Source organism: Carettochelys insculpta, chromosome 4, assembly GCF_033958435.1.
Source record: "Carettochelys insculpta isolate YL-2023 chromosome 4, ASM3395843v1, whole genome shotgun sequence".
Classification (NCBI taxonomy): domain Eukaryota; kingdom Metazoa; phylum Chordata; order Testudines; family Carettochelyidae; genus Carettochelys; species Carettochelys insculpta.
In genome coordinates this window covers 14,100,412-14,118,152 of record NC_134140.1, presented here as the reverse complement: position 1 = coordinate 14,118,152, position 17,741 = coordinate 14,100,412, and the positions used below count along the sequence as shown (strand labels likewise).

The following is a 17,741-nucleotide window of genomic DNA, read 5'->3' as shown; positions in this document are numbered from 1 at the left end:
ATTAAGAAACAAACATGTATGCATAGTACTTTATTTACGAACAACAGTAGTATTGTACACTGCAGACTTATACTCTGTTTGCTGTATTTATTTGGATTTACTTTCACTATACTGTACATAGGGAAAAGTTAATTAAAATTTGCTTATGGTTAAAATGGTTATGCTTATGGCTACTTGACAGTTCTGGATAATAGAACTTGGATATTAAAGTTTACTGGTTTTTGTTTTGTTTTTGTTTTGTTAATGGGGGGGGGCACCGGACGGGAGGGGCTGTGCTCTCTTCAGGGCAACACAGACCTGTAGGACATTGTATTATGCTTCTGCCTTAGCAAAAGTGAATTGTGCTGGAGGTTAGACTGTGCGTCAGCTGCCTACTACACCAGGGAATTGTAGCAGCCACTCTTACTCTTCCTGCCAAGAGCATCTGCTGTTCATAGGGTGCTGGTCCTTATGTCACCAAAGTGATGGAAAACTAGAATGAGCCTTTATTCCCTTTGTATTTTCCAGAGTACTGTTTTGTGTTTGTGTGTGTGTGTGTGTGTGTGTGTGTTTGTTTGTTTGTTTTTGGTCTCGGGCAGATTTATGGTGGTACAGGTAGATAAATTCACATTTCTTTTGTCTGGGGAAGACTTAATTGATTGCATGGATTCACAACATATTTTAAGAATATATTCTCAGCACACACACATGCATAATTCTTTATACAGTAAAACCTCATTCCTCAGTGGTTTGAATATTGGCCTGCTAAATCCATGGTTGTGAACTTAATCTTTGATGGAGCCATTTAGGGATCTGGGGCCAAAAAAAGCCATTGGGGGGTTGGTGCTTGGTCCTGTCAAGAGGGCAAGGGACTGGACTCAGTGAGCTCCTGAGGTCGTGTGTGTGTGTGTGTGTGTGTGTGTGTGTGTGTGAGGGGGGGGAGGGGGAGGGGGGGGGAGAGTGAGTGAGTTATGAATGACCAGCCAATCACACGCTCCTTTTGATTTCAGAGTCCGGCAGCAACAGAGATGGGACACTGGAGCAAATGCAACATAGTATTGTCATAAACCTAAACTGTTAAAGGGAAGGCAGCATTTGTCTTCTGCTTAGTAAAGTTTTAAACCTTGATTGCTAGTGTGAAAGAAAACCCGTGGTAGTTTGAGAGTTCTGAATATTTTAGTTATGAATGTCAGTTCCCAAGATGTTTGTAATTCTGAGGTTCTGCTATATGTAAGGTGTGCATATATTGCACAGTGGTGTTCCTGACCAGCATGTCATCAATTTGTATATGACGGGTCAGCAACCCCCAGCATGCTCGTGAAGAGTGACAAATGAGCCCATTTGAGCTCAGCACCACCCATCCTCCCCCATGCAGCTAGGAGCTTGTTCAAAGCCATGCTGTCTGTGGACTAACAAAAGACCAGCTAATGCTACAAGCCACCACCTAAATGGTAAAGCTCTGCATCTTTATTTCATTATTAATGAAGTTGTAAGTATAAGTAGGATTATTAGTGACTTTAAAAAGTAGCACTGAAACTTGGACCTTACATAGAGGTCAAATTTTGGCACTCCACCTCTGAAAGGTTGCTGATCCCGGCATGTCGTGCTTACACGTTATTACAAATGTGTCTTGGATTAGTGGCTGTGTCAGGTCCGATTATAAGTTTTATACAGTATAGTGGGCCCTCTGCCATCCAGCACTGAAGAATTCCTAGGGTCACAAAAAAATTTCTAACGCCACGTGCCTCAGTCTTTCTCTTCCTTTTGTCTAAACAACAATCTCATCATGTCCTAGATTTTTAACTTCTTCACCATTTCTCTTAGGTATGTGTGGAATTTGATGGTGAATCATGGGAGAAAAGAAGATGGATAGAGGTCTACAATAGTAACATGAGAGGATTTCTAGTAGAGCAAAAATTGGTGCTTGCTGAGCGAAAGTCTCCAGCCAACTCTACAGATACTGTTCATTGGCCTGCAATGGCAAGTGTACAAACCAATTTACATATCCACTTCACTTCAGTATTTAATCTGTTATGGCAGTATTTCCTAGTTCTTGGTTTGGTAGCCCAAAAAGACTGTAGAATTTATTGTTTAAAGACCTCTAATTTAAATAGGTAAGACACTTATTAAAACAAAACAAAATTGAGCTTCCCCAAAACAGCTGAACGCTTTTTTGTGTCACGCACATAATGCCTCGTCTGGGAAATTTGAAAATGTTTTAAAGTTCAGTTCCCGTGACAGATTCTCTAAGCATTTTAGGGGGAGTATTTTCCACCTTTGTGTTTAGAGGCATGCCTTGTACTGCCCCATATTGGGACTGGGGATTGGGTAATATGTTTCAAATCCTTTTTCACTTGTGTAATCTTCCATAGAGGTACTACTTCTGAAAGAGTTGTTGTGAGAGAGGGGAAGATGATCAGGCATTGGAGATGCTTGTTTGCTTCAAGCTTGTCTTCTGACCTAAAGTTTTCATTCTACTGTCCTCATGGCTCAATTCTCTATCAATTTTCAGTTCCCTTTCTGATATGATAGGTGCTTGCTTTGGGTCACTTTGTGAGGATTAAACCTTGGAGTTTATGTACTCCATATGCATGAGTTTTAACTGCTTGAGGCAAAGGCTATAAATCCCCTTAGGTGGCATTTCTAGCAAATTAACACATTTACATGGACCAACCAATAGAGATTGTAAAGACTTTTTCTGGTAATATTCATTTACTTACCCAGTATAGATTGATTTTACTTCTTAAAATTCTTGCATTGTCTCGATTTCTCCAAATGCCTGCAAAACTGAATGCATCATGCAGTTCTGTCTGTGAAGTATGATAGAGGAGGTCAGTAACTTGTACTGGTGGTGTACTTTTCACCAGTGCTGATACAGTTGGATTACAGTTCAGTCTACACAATTCCTAAAGTCTGACAGGAGTCCTTTGTCTTCCTTAAAGATGACTGACTTTTGATCAACACGGGTGCAGTTTAGAACATTCTGCTATGCACATTAGAATAACTACTAATGCTCTTTGCAGTGTTAAGTTCTTCTTATGCAGCCAAATAATCGGGATGTGTGTATTTTGGTGATGCAAATTTCAGCATTTTTAGCTCAGTTTTGATTTCTCAGACTACCATTATTTAGAAATTTTCTTGTATGTAAATTGGAAATCTGCTTGTCATTTGTTTCTTGAATTCCTGGATAAATGTCAGTATAGATATGTTGTAGATGTTTTCATGGTGATACTGAAAACCGTCTAAATTCTTAAATTTTCCAGACTACAGAGCATCAAATGGGAAGTATATCACTTCTGTGTATGTGAAGGCGTTATATAGCTGGGACACTTGTTTGAGTAAATGCATTTCAGTATAGGTCTCTTGGGCCGCGTCTACACATGCACACTACTTCGAAGTAGCGGCGCCAACTTCGAAATAGCACCCGTCACGGCTACACGTGTTGGGCGCTATTTCGAAGTTGAAATCGATGTTAGGCGGTGAGACGTCGAAGTTGCTAACCCCATGAGGGGATGGGAATAGCGCCCTACTTCGAAGTTGAATGTCGAAGTAGGGCACGTGTAGACAATCCGTGTCCCGCAACATCGAAATAGCGGGGTCCGCCGTGGCGGCCATCAGCTGAGGAGTTGAGAGACGCTCTCTCTCCAGCCCCTGCAGGGCTCTATGGTCACCGTGTGCAGCAGCCCTTAGCCCAGGGCTTCTAGCTGCTGCTGCTGCAGCTGGGAATCCATGCTGCATGCACAGGGTCTGCAACCAGTTGTCGGCTCTGTGTATCTTGTGTTGTTTAGTGCAACTGTGTCTGGGAGGGGCCCTTTAAGGGAGCGGCTTGCTGTTGAGTCTGCCCTGTGACCCTGTCTGCAGCTGTTCCTGGCACCCTTATTTCGATGTGTGCTACTTTGGCGTGTAGACGTTCCCTCGCAGCGCCTATTTCGATGTGGTGCTGCCCAACGTCGAAGTTGAACGTCGATGTTGCCAGCCTTGGAGGACGTGTAGATGTTATTCATCGAAATAGACTATTTCGATGTCGCTACATCGAAATAAGCTATTTCGATGTAGCGTGCACGTGTAGACATAGCCTGTGTGTGTGAGAGAGAGAGAGAGGTTTTAACTACACTAATTGAAAAAATTCAGTCACTTTGTAAGGAAAGCTATAAATTGGGTGACCATCCATCCCGTATTTGGTGGGACAGTCCCATATTTGCAATGCCAAAAAGGCATCTCTACTTACTTTTTAAAAGGGACTAATTGTCCCATATTTGGGCCCTCCCCCCAACTGACCTTTTCTGCTTTTTGTTCCAACACAGCAGGTGCGTGGAAAAAGTTGAATTTGCATAACCAAAATACACACATCCTGATTGGCTGTGTAAGAAGAACTTAACACTGCAAATAGCATAGTAGTTATTCCGAAGTGCATAAGAGAGTGTTCTAAACTGCACCTGTATCGATAAAAATAGTCAATAGTTATCTTTAAGGAAGCCAAAGAACTCCAGACTACATGATTTCTAAAGTCTGACAGAACTGTAATCCAATTATACCAGTACTAGTGAAAAATACATCACCAATACAAATTACTGAACTTCTCTTTATCATACGTCACAGACGGACAACTGCATCATATATTCAGTTTTCCAGACATTTGGATTTCAAGGCAATATACGAAGTTTAAAAAGTAAAAGAAATCTATACTGGGTAAATAAAGCACACCTGCTGGTTGGAGAGCATGTAGGTCACTTTCCCGAGCCTCAGGGAAGCAGGGGTGAGCGTGGGCATCTGCCACATCCCTGTCACTTCCCCACGGTTCCCAGGGAGGGCCAGCGGTTGCCGCTTCCCCATGGCTTGGTGGAACTGGGAGGAGCTGCCCCTCCCACCCATATCTCCCTGTCCCATATTTGGGACAGGAAGGTATGGTCACCCTAGCTATAGATTAAGTTTTAAGGCACAGTACTATGACCCATCCTTCCAAGCCTGGGGAAGGTCCAGGACAACCTCCCTGTGTCTTCACACTGCCTTCCCCCCGCCCCCCCATTCCTGTCCTCTGAGCAATGCAGGCCACTCCTCCTTCACCCACACTCGCTGACATTGGCAGGGGAAGTGGAACAAAATGGCTTCAGATCGCTGTGCTCCCTCAGCCATGTGTCTCTGCTTCTCACCCATGAGAATGGGTGCAGTCCTGCCCTTTACCAGAGCATAGTGGCCAGAGGAATCTCTTCTGGGCTCGCTCCTTCTCCGTTCCTCCCCTCCCCACCCTGGTTATCCTCCACACATGACCCCTGAGTACAGTATTGTGTCTTTGCTCCATGGCATGAAGCTTCCAAATGTCATTCACAAATCTTTGCTAATATCAGTGTCAGTGAAATACTGGCATCATTCTTGGATGTGTTCTGATGTCCAAACGAGGAAATAAAATGCCATTGTGACAGTTTGTTGCAATGCTGGAAGACTAAGCTTGTATGAAGTCAATTAACCAGTTTCTGTTGAGGATTACTGGTGCCTAGGGATAATTGGCTCAGTAGTTGGGAGGATATGGATTATACAATACGTGGGAGGGACAGGAATTGAAGTGAGGAGAGAGGGGGTGGGTGGGAGTCTCCTCTTCCTGTACATCTATGAGTCCTCCTATTATGTTTTTTACAACAGATTATTTTTAATATTCAGTAATAAAAGGGAAACAGCCCTTGTGTGTCTGTGGATAGGAAGCCAGAAGAGCAGGATAGTGATATGCCCTGTGAATATGGTTGAAGAGATCTCCTCTAGAAGCCATGTTAGCTCAATCTTTATTCAAAATATAGAGACTAACCACATACCAAGTGAAAGACAACAATAAATTGGAAAAGTACTGTTTCTAAATATGCTTGGTCTTGTCTTTCAGGTTTACAAATTCTTATTGGACAAGGCTGGTTTAGAATCTATTGTTTCTGTACGCTTTCTTGGTGAAGAGAGATGTGTGTTTCTTTCTAAAGACTGTTTGCAGCCTATTCAGGTAACCTTATTGAGAATATCTTGAATGTAATGGAAGAGATCAAACCTTGTAATTTTAAAACATGTCCACGTTGCTATAGCTCTTGAAAGTCTGTCTTTAACACTGTGCGTTAACCTGCTGTTGGTAGCTCATCTTGCAGCCATATAAGGGAGCTTTGGCTGGTTCTACACTAGAACTGAAAGTCTATTTCCAATACGCAATTTTAGCTACAGCAATTGTGTAGCTACAGTCAATGTGTCGGAAGTTGGCTCTTGTCACTGTTTTCACGAAGGAAGCAGTAGCGAGGGGTACAGTGGTCCACAGCCGACCCCAGACAGATTTCACACATGGAAAATCGAACTCCGGAAGATTGAACCAGACTGGGTTGGCCTTCATGGAAGTGTAAGCAAGCCCTTTGTTTAGAAATAACATTAGGCTCCTAGCTTTTCAGTTTGATGAACCTTTGGTATGTCATTATAGTAAAATTAGGGGTTCTGTTCAGTTGACTTATGAATATTAATTACGTTAACACAGAATAAGTTGTGTACATACAAGACAGGAAAATAGAAATAAAAACTACTTACACCTACTGTGAAATAGCAACATTTTAGGACAGGAACTGGTGAGGAATTCTGTCAAATGGAAACTACAGGTGAACTTTTAATTAAAGCGGTGTGGAGTACAGTAATTGCGGGTTCATGAAGGATTTCAAACTTTGGTTTCATTCTAATATGGAAAACTTGAATAGGAAGTAGTGTCCCCAGATCTGGCTGCCAGCTCAGCTGGAAGTTTGGGCTCCTGATTCCTCTTCAATTCTGAAAGTATTTGCTGAGCATTATAGCTTAGGAGCAAGAGATTTCCAGGTCTTTACTCCCCATTAGTGTGCCAAGCAAGCTGTTAGGAAATTGGACAGCTTTGTATCAATGGTTTGTCAGAGTGTTTCAGAAGCATCTTGATGAAACTTCCATGTCTGATGGGAAACTTGTGTCAGAGAATTTCTGACCTAGCTCTGCTTTTATTTTGGCAGAATGTACTTGATTTCGCTTTTGGGCCGAACATAATTATAACAGTGTCATGGCATTTTAATAGATGTTTAGGACCTGTATTTCAGCTCTCCTCTTTAGGTGGCATTGATAGTGTAATTGGAGTTGCTGGGCTGATATGCTGGCAGGATAATGAGTGCATCTGAATTAATTAATGGAGACTTGGTTCCTAGCATAAAAAAAATGGAGTGTCTGGTTATCTTGAATTGCCAGGCAAGATAATTGAAAACAGCAATAATCTATTGACATTTAGCTACTTCAGGCCTTCTTGATCTTTATTTCAGGTATGATGCCCTCCCTGTTTCACTGGTTGGTTTTCATTTTGTTTCAGATAAGATGGTAAATATTTTGGGTAGAATTGTCTCTACCTGTGTTTTTTATACAGCATTTAACATAATAGAAAATTGATCCTGACTTGAGCCTTTTGAAATATTTAATTTCTAGTCTTTCTGCGTAAATGACAAACCAAGTTCTTAAACATTACAGAGCCATCTGATTCATATTATGCTTCACAGTGTAATATCTTGTTGTTGAACATTATTCTGTTTCAAAAGCATTTTTTAAATTAAACATTTAGTGGTCTAAGCAACTATTTATATTGAATGCTTTCATCCTAATAGGATGTGGACAGTCTGAGACTCTCTCTTATGGATGATCAGAATGTTAATGAAGAAATTCAGGCTTTAATTATGAAACAGCTAGATGAAAGCCACTTGCTGCAAGGTATGAGAGTGCTGTCCTGTGAAAGGATACGGGAGGTCACTGCACTGGGGATATTTACAGTATCACTTGTTAGCAAAGGTCCTTTTTTGATTTTATTTGCAGTTGCATAGAATATTCTGTACTCTTCTGGTCTCATTACCTGTCCCAAAACAATTTTTAGATTTACTGTCTACCATCTGTAATGAAATGCTCCAAAATGGGCAAAATTAGAAAGTAGGACTCTAAATGTCGGGTGTTAGCCAGCCATTTTTAAAGTCGTCTTATTTTCAGAGTGCAGAGCACTCATCAGTTTCCATTGAGTGCAGTGGGAGCTGCTGATTACACAGTACTTCTGAAAATCTGGTGACTTATTTTGTCACCTGGCTCTAGCCATTCGTTCTTTTTTAATTCTTAAAATTCTGCACTGTATTATAGCTCAAAAGGAAAAGCATCAGGGACTTGCTAGTGACGTGTCTTTTTAAGTTAAAATTGTCTTATAGTGCAGCTCACAGAAATAAATCTACTTGTTAGTCTCTTTTTTTGTTTTGTTTATTCAGAGAAAATTTTCTACTCTTTCTGTAGGAAATTAGTATAGGGTGTTAAATAACATGGCTGCTCTTGAAAGAGTAGAAATAAGAGTAGGGAATAACTTAACAAATCAGATACTTCGGGTTCATTATCCTGGTCCAGCTGAGCTGTGTTTCCAAGGTTTTGTTTTTTGACTCCTGAAGTGAGTTTGGCACATACCTCTCTGTGTACTACAGCAGCAGAACAGCCCCAATAAGACATTAGAGAAAATGGAATAACCAGATTGTGGAGGTAATTTGGCCACACTCCTTTTTCCTAGCCATGCTAGTCCCGTGTGTTAAGGGCTGGTAGTGGGTGGCATATGAAAATTACATTGTTTTGCTTGTTGTCTTCCAGTGCTTTTAGGCTGCTACTAGTGTATAACACTACTGTCTAGTTAGCGTTCACATGTGGCTATGTTGTAAAAGTTACCACAATGTGTGTGCTACTGTGTTATCACTGTAAAACATGGTTTTTTATATTGTTTTTAAGGTGGTAAGAGTATGATTGGTTCAAAAGTAAGAATTTATAGCTTGGATCCATCTACCCAGTGGTTCACAGCAACTATTGTAAATGGTAATCCAGCTACCAAGACTCTGGAAGTCAACTGTCAAGAGGTAAAAAAACAGAGGCAACATAGGCAGATAAAATCACAGGTTTTGATTCTTTTTATCCTTTTCCATATTAGGATTAACCAGCTGGAATAATACCTTGTATCTTATGTCATGCTTTATTTCAAAGGGTCTCTGAACACCTTATCCTACATGCACTGTGCCAGTGATGTGCATGGAAGGGTCTCAAAAGACCCGCTGTGCAGTAGTGGAAGAGCAGAAGTATGGAATTTTTGGAATTGGGGAAACCTTTATTTTAGCACCTCTACTATCTGTACAGAGTTTGTAGCATCTTGTCTTGGAAGCTGCCTACTAAAAAGGCATGCATGTATGTTATCTGATTAGAAATGAAGAATCAAGTTATCCTTGTTAAGATTTTTAACTTTGACATTGCACACAAGTCTGGTTTTTCTGACTAGAAGCTTACTCTACTACTCCATATTTAAGTGTCCTTCTGTTTTTATTTTTTAAAACTGCGTTGTTGGTCTCCCTTCAGATTTGGAGATAATAAGCATTTAATGTAAAATGTCTTACTAAAGTTGTCTTTTTTTAAAAAAAAATACTCTACTTTTCACCCTTAAGATTCCAGCTTTGAAAACTCTTGATCCAGAATTGATTCATGTTGAAATCATACATGACAGCCATGGAAAGTGTGGTAAGACATTTTATTTACTAGCCTTTTGCTGTTTGAAGTAATTTTCAACATTGGAAACATACTAACTTAATCACTTTCAATGTTTCAGGCAAATCTAAAAGAAATGGGGGCATGAAAAGAAAATCATCTGATAATAAAGGAAATGTTGATGCGAAACAAACAAAATCCTGCTCTGAGGTAACTGTGGCCTACTTTCACTACTGTAATAACTCCATGATAAATACTGTTGAAGAGGAGGTTTGGACCCACTATGCTAAATGCACACTTAGAGCTCTACAACAGCACTGCTGTCATTGCTGCAGATGTGCCACTGCACTGCTTTAGTTTAGACACTTGCTGTAGCAACAGAAGAGATGCTTCTGTATCTGAAAGGCATTAGTTAGGTTGACAGAAGAATTTTTCACCAGTCAAACTTCTCTATGCTGCGGGTTAGGTTGACTTGACTTTCTCAGAATTTTTCCAGAGTAGACCAGTCCCTAAACTTTTTCTCCCTTTCTGTCTCCTATACTTTCTAGTTGTGATATAGTTCTTGATCTACTAGAAAACATAGGCTAATAGGATTGAGCCTTTGGATGGGGTCACTTTCTTATAAAAGAAGCTTGTCTACTCCCAGTCATGCTAACCCACCCTAACTTTCTTCTTTTGACAGGTTTACTGGCCTATTGTATTGGGAGGAAGTGGTAGATGAGCCATAGCTTGATTCTAGTAAGGCTTTTGACTGAGTGCCATTTGAGTCCTATGAGCAAATTAGGGAAAGGTGGCCTAGATTAATTTATTATGTGGGAGGTGTATAGCTCATTGAAAGGCTGTGCTTAGAGTAGTTATCAACGGTTTGCTATCAGAATAGGAGGGCTGCTTGTGGGGTCTCACATGGGTCAATCTTTGGGAGTAATATTAGTCAATATTTTCTCGACTTGGATAACGAGTAGAGAGTATATATCTATAAAATCTATAGACACAACTGTCAGAGAGGTAGCAGTGTTAGTCTGTAGCTTCGAGAACAACAAAAAGTCTTGTTGGCACCTTATAGACTAACAGATATTTTGGAGCATAAGCTTTCGTGGGCAAAGACCTGCTTCATCAGGTGCATGAGTGGGGAGTGGTTTCAGAGGGGTATTTAAAGAGTAGGATCCCAGTAAGAGGGAGGACCAGAGCTGTCAAGGTCTATTCAGCAAGGTGGAAATGGCCCAATATCAACAGTACTTATCAAAAGAGGAAAAAACAAGTCAGATGGGGGCGGGGGGGGGGGGGGGAAGGATGTGAGCCATTGTCAGCTTCTAATGGGGAGCTATCAACACCCAAAGCAGAGAAACTGTCTTTGTAAGATGTGAGCCACTCCCAGTCTCTGTTTAATCCTTGGTTCATGGAATCAAATTTGGAAATTGCAGCTCAGAGATTTCTGTCTCCATTTGCTTTCTGAAATTTTTTTGTTTGACAACTGCAAGCTTGCAGGGCTGCAGGCACTATGGAGTGCAAAATTAGAATTCAAAAAGACCTTGACAAATTGGTGAATTGGTCTGAAATCAATTTACATTCAATAAGGGCAAGTACAAAGTTCTTCATTTAGGAAGGCAAAATTAAATTCACAATTGCAAAATAAGGAATACTTGGCTAGGTGGAAGTACTGCAGAAAAGGATCTGGGGTTCATAGTAGGTCACCAACTGAATATGAATCAACAGTGTGGTGCAGTTGCAAAAAAGGTTAACACACTTCTCAAGTGTGGAAATAAGAGTGTCATATGTCACAGGAAGTAATCTTCCCTCTAGTTTGCCACTGAGGCCTTTGGAGTATTGTGTTCACTTCTGGGTACCTCAGCTTAGGAAAGATGTGGACAACTTGGGAGAATGTCCAGAGGAAAAAAGTGAAAAATTATAAAAGGTTTAGAAATTCTGCCCTGTGAGGAAGGGTTTAACAAAACAAAAACCTGACATGGTTAGTCACAAAGAGAGAGGAGTGATGGTGACCTGATAAATTATCAAATACATGAAGAACTCTTATAAAGAGCATTGTGATTGGTTGGTTGGTGTTTTTTTTCTTTTTTTAAATTTCCCCTTCATAGTCATTGCATGGACTTAATCTTGTTGCAAGGGAGACTTAGGTTAGATATTAAGATTTTTTTCCAACTATAAGAATAGTTAAACTCTGGAGGCTTTTCAGAACAGGTTGGACAAACAATAGTTAGATTTTTTTTTGAGGCTGTCCTGTGCAGGGTGCTGGACTTGATCCTTTCCAGCCTTCTGTTTCTATAATGTTTGTTTTCTGAGGAAATTCATCTTAGGTTAAATTCTGTCTTTCATATCTGGCATTCTATTATCCAGAACTCTCAAATAACTGGCATTTTAACCATAAGTAAATTTTTGTTTTCCATAAGTACAGTATAGCAAAACTAAATACAAATGAATACAGTGTAAGTTGAGTACAGTGCTACTGTTAGTAAACAAAGTAGTCTGTATACTCTTGTTTTGTTTCTTATTATCTAATCTTGTTTTTCGTTAGTGTTATGCGTTACTAGGTATACTACTCCGTTTTATCAAGAATAGTTGAATATCTGGCAACTTCCCGGTCTCACGGCTGCCAGATATGAAGAAGTTTGCTGGAATAGATTTCAAAAGGTTCCTTGACTTTTTCATCTCATGAACTACAGGAATGAATTAAAAGTTGAGTTTTTTATGATTTGGACAAACAACACTAACACACTGGGAAGAGGGATTATATTTTTTCCATTGACTTTTTGATATTTGTTCCAGGTATTGCACAGTCTGAGTCACGTGCAGTCAGTGCCAACTATGTTTGGTGAAACATTGATAGGATGTACACCTGCATCTCCAACTAGTAAAGATCTGAAGCACCAGGGCATGCCTCAGCCAGCTAATTTACCTCCTAACTTTGGTGCAGAAACTCCTTCATGGTAAGTGGTGGCAGGTGTGGTTTTGTTTTGTGTGGGTTTTTTTTTTTGAAGTGTAGGGAAAAGTACAGCCGAATAAGTTACTTTGCATGAAGTAGACTAAACCAAGAAATTTTTAAATTGTGCTACCTTCTCTTCCCTGTCCTGACCTCCGCAGCCCCCAAAGGTGAGAAATATATCTATCTGATTTTTGTCAATTGCATAAGAATACAAGTGTGGCCATGCTGGGTCAGACCAAAGGTCCATTCAGCCCAGTATCCCGTCTTCTGATAGTGGCCAGTGCCAGATGCCTCAGGAGGAATGAACAGAATATGTAAACATCAAATGATCCACCCCTTTCACTCATTCCCAGCTTGTGGCAAACAGGCGAGGGATACCATCGCTGCCCTTCCTGGCTAATAGCTGTTGATGGACCTATCCTCCATGAATTTATCCCCCTTTTTTTTTTTAAAAAAAAAAAACAAAACAAAAAAAAAACAACCACCTGTTTTGGGCTTCACAGCTTTCGCTGGTAAAGAGTTCCACAGTTTGACTGTTCATTGCTTGCTTTAAGAAATACTTCCTTTTGTTTCTTTTCAGCCTGCTGCCTATTAATTACATATTTTCTGATCCCTAGTTCTTGTACTATGAGAGAATAAATAGCACTTCCTTACCTACTTTCTCTACACCATTCATTATTTTGTAGACTTTAATCATACCTCCACCTTAGTCATCTCTTTTCCAAGCTGAAAAATCCCAGCTTTACTAATGTCTCCTAATTTGGAAGCTGTTCCATACCCCTAATTGTTGTCGTCTTCTATTGCCAATATATATTTTTAATGTTTGGGTAGCCCCATACGCAGGTAGTATTCAGGATGTAGGTGTATGATAAAATCTGTGTAGATCTTTTTGTCTTATCTTTCCTTAATGATTCCCAACACTTACTTTTTTTGATCGCCACTGCTCATTTGTTTTGTTTTTTGTTTTTTGTTTTTTTCAGAGAACTATCAACAATGATTTCAAGATCTTTCTCCGGTAGTAACAGTTAACTTAGACCTCTTGCATTTTAACTTGCTTTTTAGCTATTGTTTCCTCTATTTATGTAGCTCCTTTTTTTTCAGAGCAACAGTGGTGAGAGAAACACTGTCTTTTTTTATAAATAGGTATCCTTAGCTGTGAAGAGGGGGGTACACAGTCAGCAAGTTGACAGCAGGACCAGGAGAAGCAATAGCTGTAGTATCTGAAACACCCTTTGTGGTTTTTTAATTGATTGCATCTCTTTTTAAGATGGTCGGTATATGAAACTTTTCTGAATTCTTGCTCTTAACTTTGCTAGTACCCATGGTTAGCATGGTTTTACCTTTGTGAATTCTGATTCCTATGAAAAGCGTGAGATCTTATGCATTTCAATTATGGTTTGAGTTAGTCTTTAGGTCTTATTGCATATTGTACATTTTCAGCATTTGCAGAGAGAATTTACCAGGAGAACATCCTTCTTGTCTTAATAATATGGATAAAATGTCCAAAGAAGATCTGACAGTCTTCCATAAATCGGAGGTTCTAGCAAAAGAACACAGTAAGAACTCTAAAGATCAGAATAGTAATTATACCTCTTTGAAGACCTCAAGATCTCCTCCATCTTTGACTGAGATATACAATGAAAAACAAAGTGACTTGAAAAATTTACAGAAATCCTTTACCAAGCCCATGACAAACTTCCAAAAGGAGCATTTTCCTATAAAATCTGTCCAGCATTTAGGCAATTCTTCCAGAGTAACATCCAGGCTTAATGACACATCAGAACTCCAGAAAATGTTGGATTGTAACCCTTCAACATCAGATGCTCCTGCTATCCTGTTCACTGGACATGAGATTAAATTTCAAAGTGGTTATAACCAGAGCAACTGCAAAGGAACAAAGACTGAAAACTCCTTGTCTGTGTGTTCCTCAGTCAGAGGAAACTCAAATGAAATTTCATATGAGAGAAACGAAAACGAAAGTGCTAGGACTGAGAGCGCCAGTAAAGTCCACAACAATGGCAAGTATATCTGGAGCCTTGATATCAGAGAATTGTAGCATATAATGTTTCTTGGATTTCCTGCAGAAATAAGTGTTAATGGGATAAGGAATCTTATCTGAGTTAATGAAACACCTAGATTTCATTTCTAGGAATAATGACGCAATCCTAAAATTGATATCCAATTTTCAGATTGTCTTAAGAAAAGATATAGGATTAGATGTTCTTTCTCCTTGTGAAATGCATACTTTTTATTATTGTAAGTCTAGTCAGAACAAAATTCTGCTATGTTTAATTTGAGAAGAAAGTGAGTGTGACTAGGGCTCGTACTCTGTGGCATAATTGGGCCAAATGCTGCAACAATTCCTAAGTTCTTAATACAATGTTTGTTTACTGCACTCTTCATTTCTATCCCTCCACATTCCCACCTCCACACAGACTCCTGTGAGTCAGGCTCATAGTTGAAAATTGCTCATTGACAAAATTAGTTGATGAGTGTTTTAGCTGTGCTTTCCAAGTGGTTCAGTGTCTCTCCCTGGTTCTTCAGGGGAAGACTTTTTCTCTCCTTCCCACTTCTATGTGTGTCAGAAAATGGGGAAGCTGGTAGGTGGGTTCAGTGATTCAGTCCCATGGACCTTGGCTGCCATACTGTCCTCTGGGCAGCTTAGTTGATCATTGACCTTACAGTCAGATCCCAGCAATCAAATCTGATACCCTGAACCCCTGTTGCCTGGCTTTGTGGTATACACAGACGCTGTCATCTTTCTTATGCGGAAAGGTGCAGAGCAAGCAATAATTCCAGGTAGATCCCAGCTGTGCATGAAGTTGTAGGAAAGGTGTCCTGAGCACCTGATTTCAGTAAAATATTGAGTTCCGTAACAGTTTTGAAAAATGTATGACTGCAGCAGCAGATTTGGGTAGTCCATAGGGAGCTCATTGAGCTGAATGGGGCAATTTATATCTCTCCGAAGTATTTCAGGGTATTTGAAAACTCCAGAAAGCATTGTTACAGCAATTTATGCACTCTGGTCCTGTGTTCCAGGTTGCCACACTAGTTATGCTTGCAGAAGCATTTTTTAAAAGAAAAGCTAAGATTCTGGTGATCTTGTCAGAAAGCAATCAACTTGAAAATGTTAAAATTAATTTGAGTTATTGTATGAAAAGTTAAAGTAACAACAAAAGATGATACAGCTTTAGCAATCATATAGTGTAAGTAAATGAGTATAAAGTTATTTAACCTGCTTTATTTCTCTTGCTGCAGTAATTGTTCACAAGTCAATTTTGACAGATGCTTGTAAAGTTAAGAAGCTGCAGCAAAGTGGTGAAGCTTTTGTGCAGGATGGTTCCTGCAATAATATTGCACCTCACCTACATAAGTGCAGGGAATGCCGTTTGGACAGCTACCGGAAAAACAAAGAGCAAAAAGACTCCACTGTCTTTTGCAGATTCTTTCACTTCAGGAGGTGAGAGCAGTGTTGAGAGTATCTGGATGTTGATTATTCCCAGCTGTACAAATGGATTTTAGATGACTCAGTGACAAGTTGAATGGTATGCCACCCTCCTCCCAACCTGTTTACTTGGCTCAAAATAGTGTTTAAGCGGTTAACTAATTGAAATCTTACATCCCTAATCCAGAATGGGTTCGGGCATCAGGTGGTATGGTCATGTGCTTTTGTAAAAACCAACCACAATTTGGGTTTGCAGAAAAAAACCAAAACTCTTCACAGGCCATTGACTTAATCACCAAGCCGTTAAGTTCCTGAAGTATCACTAATGGGCCCTCACTAGCACATTAGAATTTAAAAACAGTTTCATACTTCATATTTTGAATTTTGCATACAAGAATATTACATATACAAAAATATACTGATTCAGCAGATTTCAGCTTTTAAGACTTGTTACATGACCAGTTTTGCATACAGCATCTGAGTTATGCATATTCATAAGCCAATTTTCATAAAACATGGAGAGGCCCAATGACACCCTCAAAGATTTAAAACAATAAAACTCTAAAATTAGGCTTAATGGATAGTTTTCTTTTTAAAAAAGTGCTGCAAGTACTCAGTTGTTCCTCTCTTTTAAATTTTGTCCTACAGTGGTTTTGGCAATAGAGCCTTTGTAAATCCCCTTTAAGTTACTGTTTCAAATGCATCCGAGATCAATTAATAACCTTGCCAGTAGTTCAGTGGCTTAAGCGATAGACTGTATTCTCAGTGCAGATGGATTAATTTTAAATGACGATAATTTCAATCTACAAGTGGAAACTCTTTGTTTAAACCACTAATTTTAATGGTTTCCCTCTGTACTTCAGTTCCTTTCTTTAGCAAGGTACATTCTTATTGTCTGGCTGAGCACAAATTGATTTTTTTCAATTAAATAAAGCTGTTATATTAGACTTGATACATCGTTTTGCTATCTGTGAGGGTATGCTGTAGTTAGAAAATGTTTCCGTTAGTGAAGTCATAAATCTTTGTACTTGGAGAACTGAGCTATCCAGAACCCAGGTAGATGTCCTGAAGAGATACATGATAGTGTTACCTAGAATAAGACTAGGTCCAAATGTCTGTGCTGGCTTTGCCCATATCTTGCACCCGGTAGCATAGCTGCTGAGTCCCGCACAGGATCAAGCGCCTTAATAGAACAAAAAAGCAGTGAAGTAGCACTTTAAAGACAAGCAAAATAATTTATTAGGTGAGCTTTCGTGGGACAGACCCACTTCTTCAGACCATAGCCGTACCAGAACAGACTCAATATTTAAGGCACAGAGAACCAAAAATAGTAATGAAGGTTGACAAATCAGAAAAAAAAATTATGAAGGTGAGCAAATCAGAGTAGAGTGTGTGTGTGTGTGTGTGTGTGTGAAGAATTATATTAAGCCAAGTATACAAAAGAGCCCCTATAATGACCCAGAAAATTCTCATCCTGGTGCAAACCACGTGGTAATGTGTTGAATTTGAGTGTAAAAGAGTTCAGCAGCCTCTCTTTTTCAAGACTGTTGGGGAGTCATTAAGAGAATGGCCCACTCCATTAAAATGTTAGCTGATCGGTTTGTGGATCAGGAGTGTTTTTATGTCTGTCTCGTGCCCATTAACTCTTTGTCTAAGGGTTTTGACGTCTGTCCAATATACAGAGCATCTGGGCACTGTTGGCACATGATGGCATGTGTGATGTTAGTTGAGGAACATGAGAATGTGGCCGTGATTCTGTGAATAACCTGGTCAGGTCCAGTGATGGTATCTCCAGAAGAGATATGTGGACAAAGCTGGCAGCAGGCTTTGTTGCCAGCTTTGTCCACATATCTCTTCTGGAGATACCATCACTGG

General features: G+C 39.8%; 1 protein-coding gene across 1 annotated transcript in view; it reads left to right on the top strand.

Annotated features, from left to right (window-relative positions):
• Positions 1 to 17,741, top strand: part of KDM3A (lysine demethylase 3A) — a 48,444-nt gene that overhangs the window by 3,902 nt on the left and 26,801 nt on the right. The window contains exons 2-10 of the mRNA XM_074991687.1: positions 1,804 to 1,959; positions 5,849 to 5,959; positions 7,602 to 7,704; positions 8,743 to 8,867; positions 9,444 to 9,516; positions 9,605 to 9,693; positions 12,265 to 12,425; positions 13,862 to 14,439; positions 15,680 to 15,881. Of these exons, the coding sequence (XP_074847788.1) occupies positions 1,804 to 1,959; positions 5,849 to 5,959; positions 7,602 to 7,704; positions 8,743 to 8,867; positions 9,444 to 9,516; positions 9,605 to 9,693; positions 12,265 to 12,425; positions 13,862 to 14,439; positions 15,680 to 15,881 (1,598 nt within the window). The remainder of the gene's footprint in view (positions 1 to 1,803; positions 1,960 to 5,848; positions 5,960 to 7,601; positions 7,705 to 8,742; positions 8,868 to 9,443; positions 9,517 to 9,604; positions 9,694 to 12,264; positions 12,426 to 13,861; positions 14,440 to 15,679; positions 15,882 to 17,741) is intronic.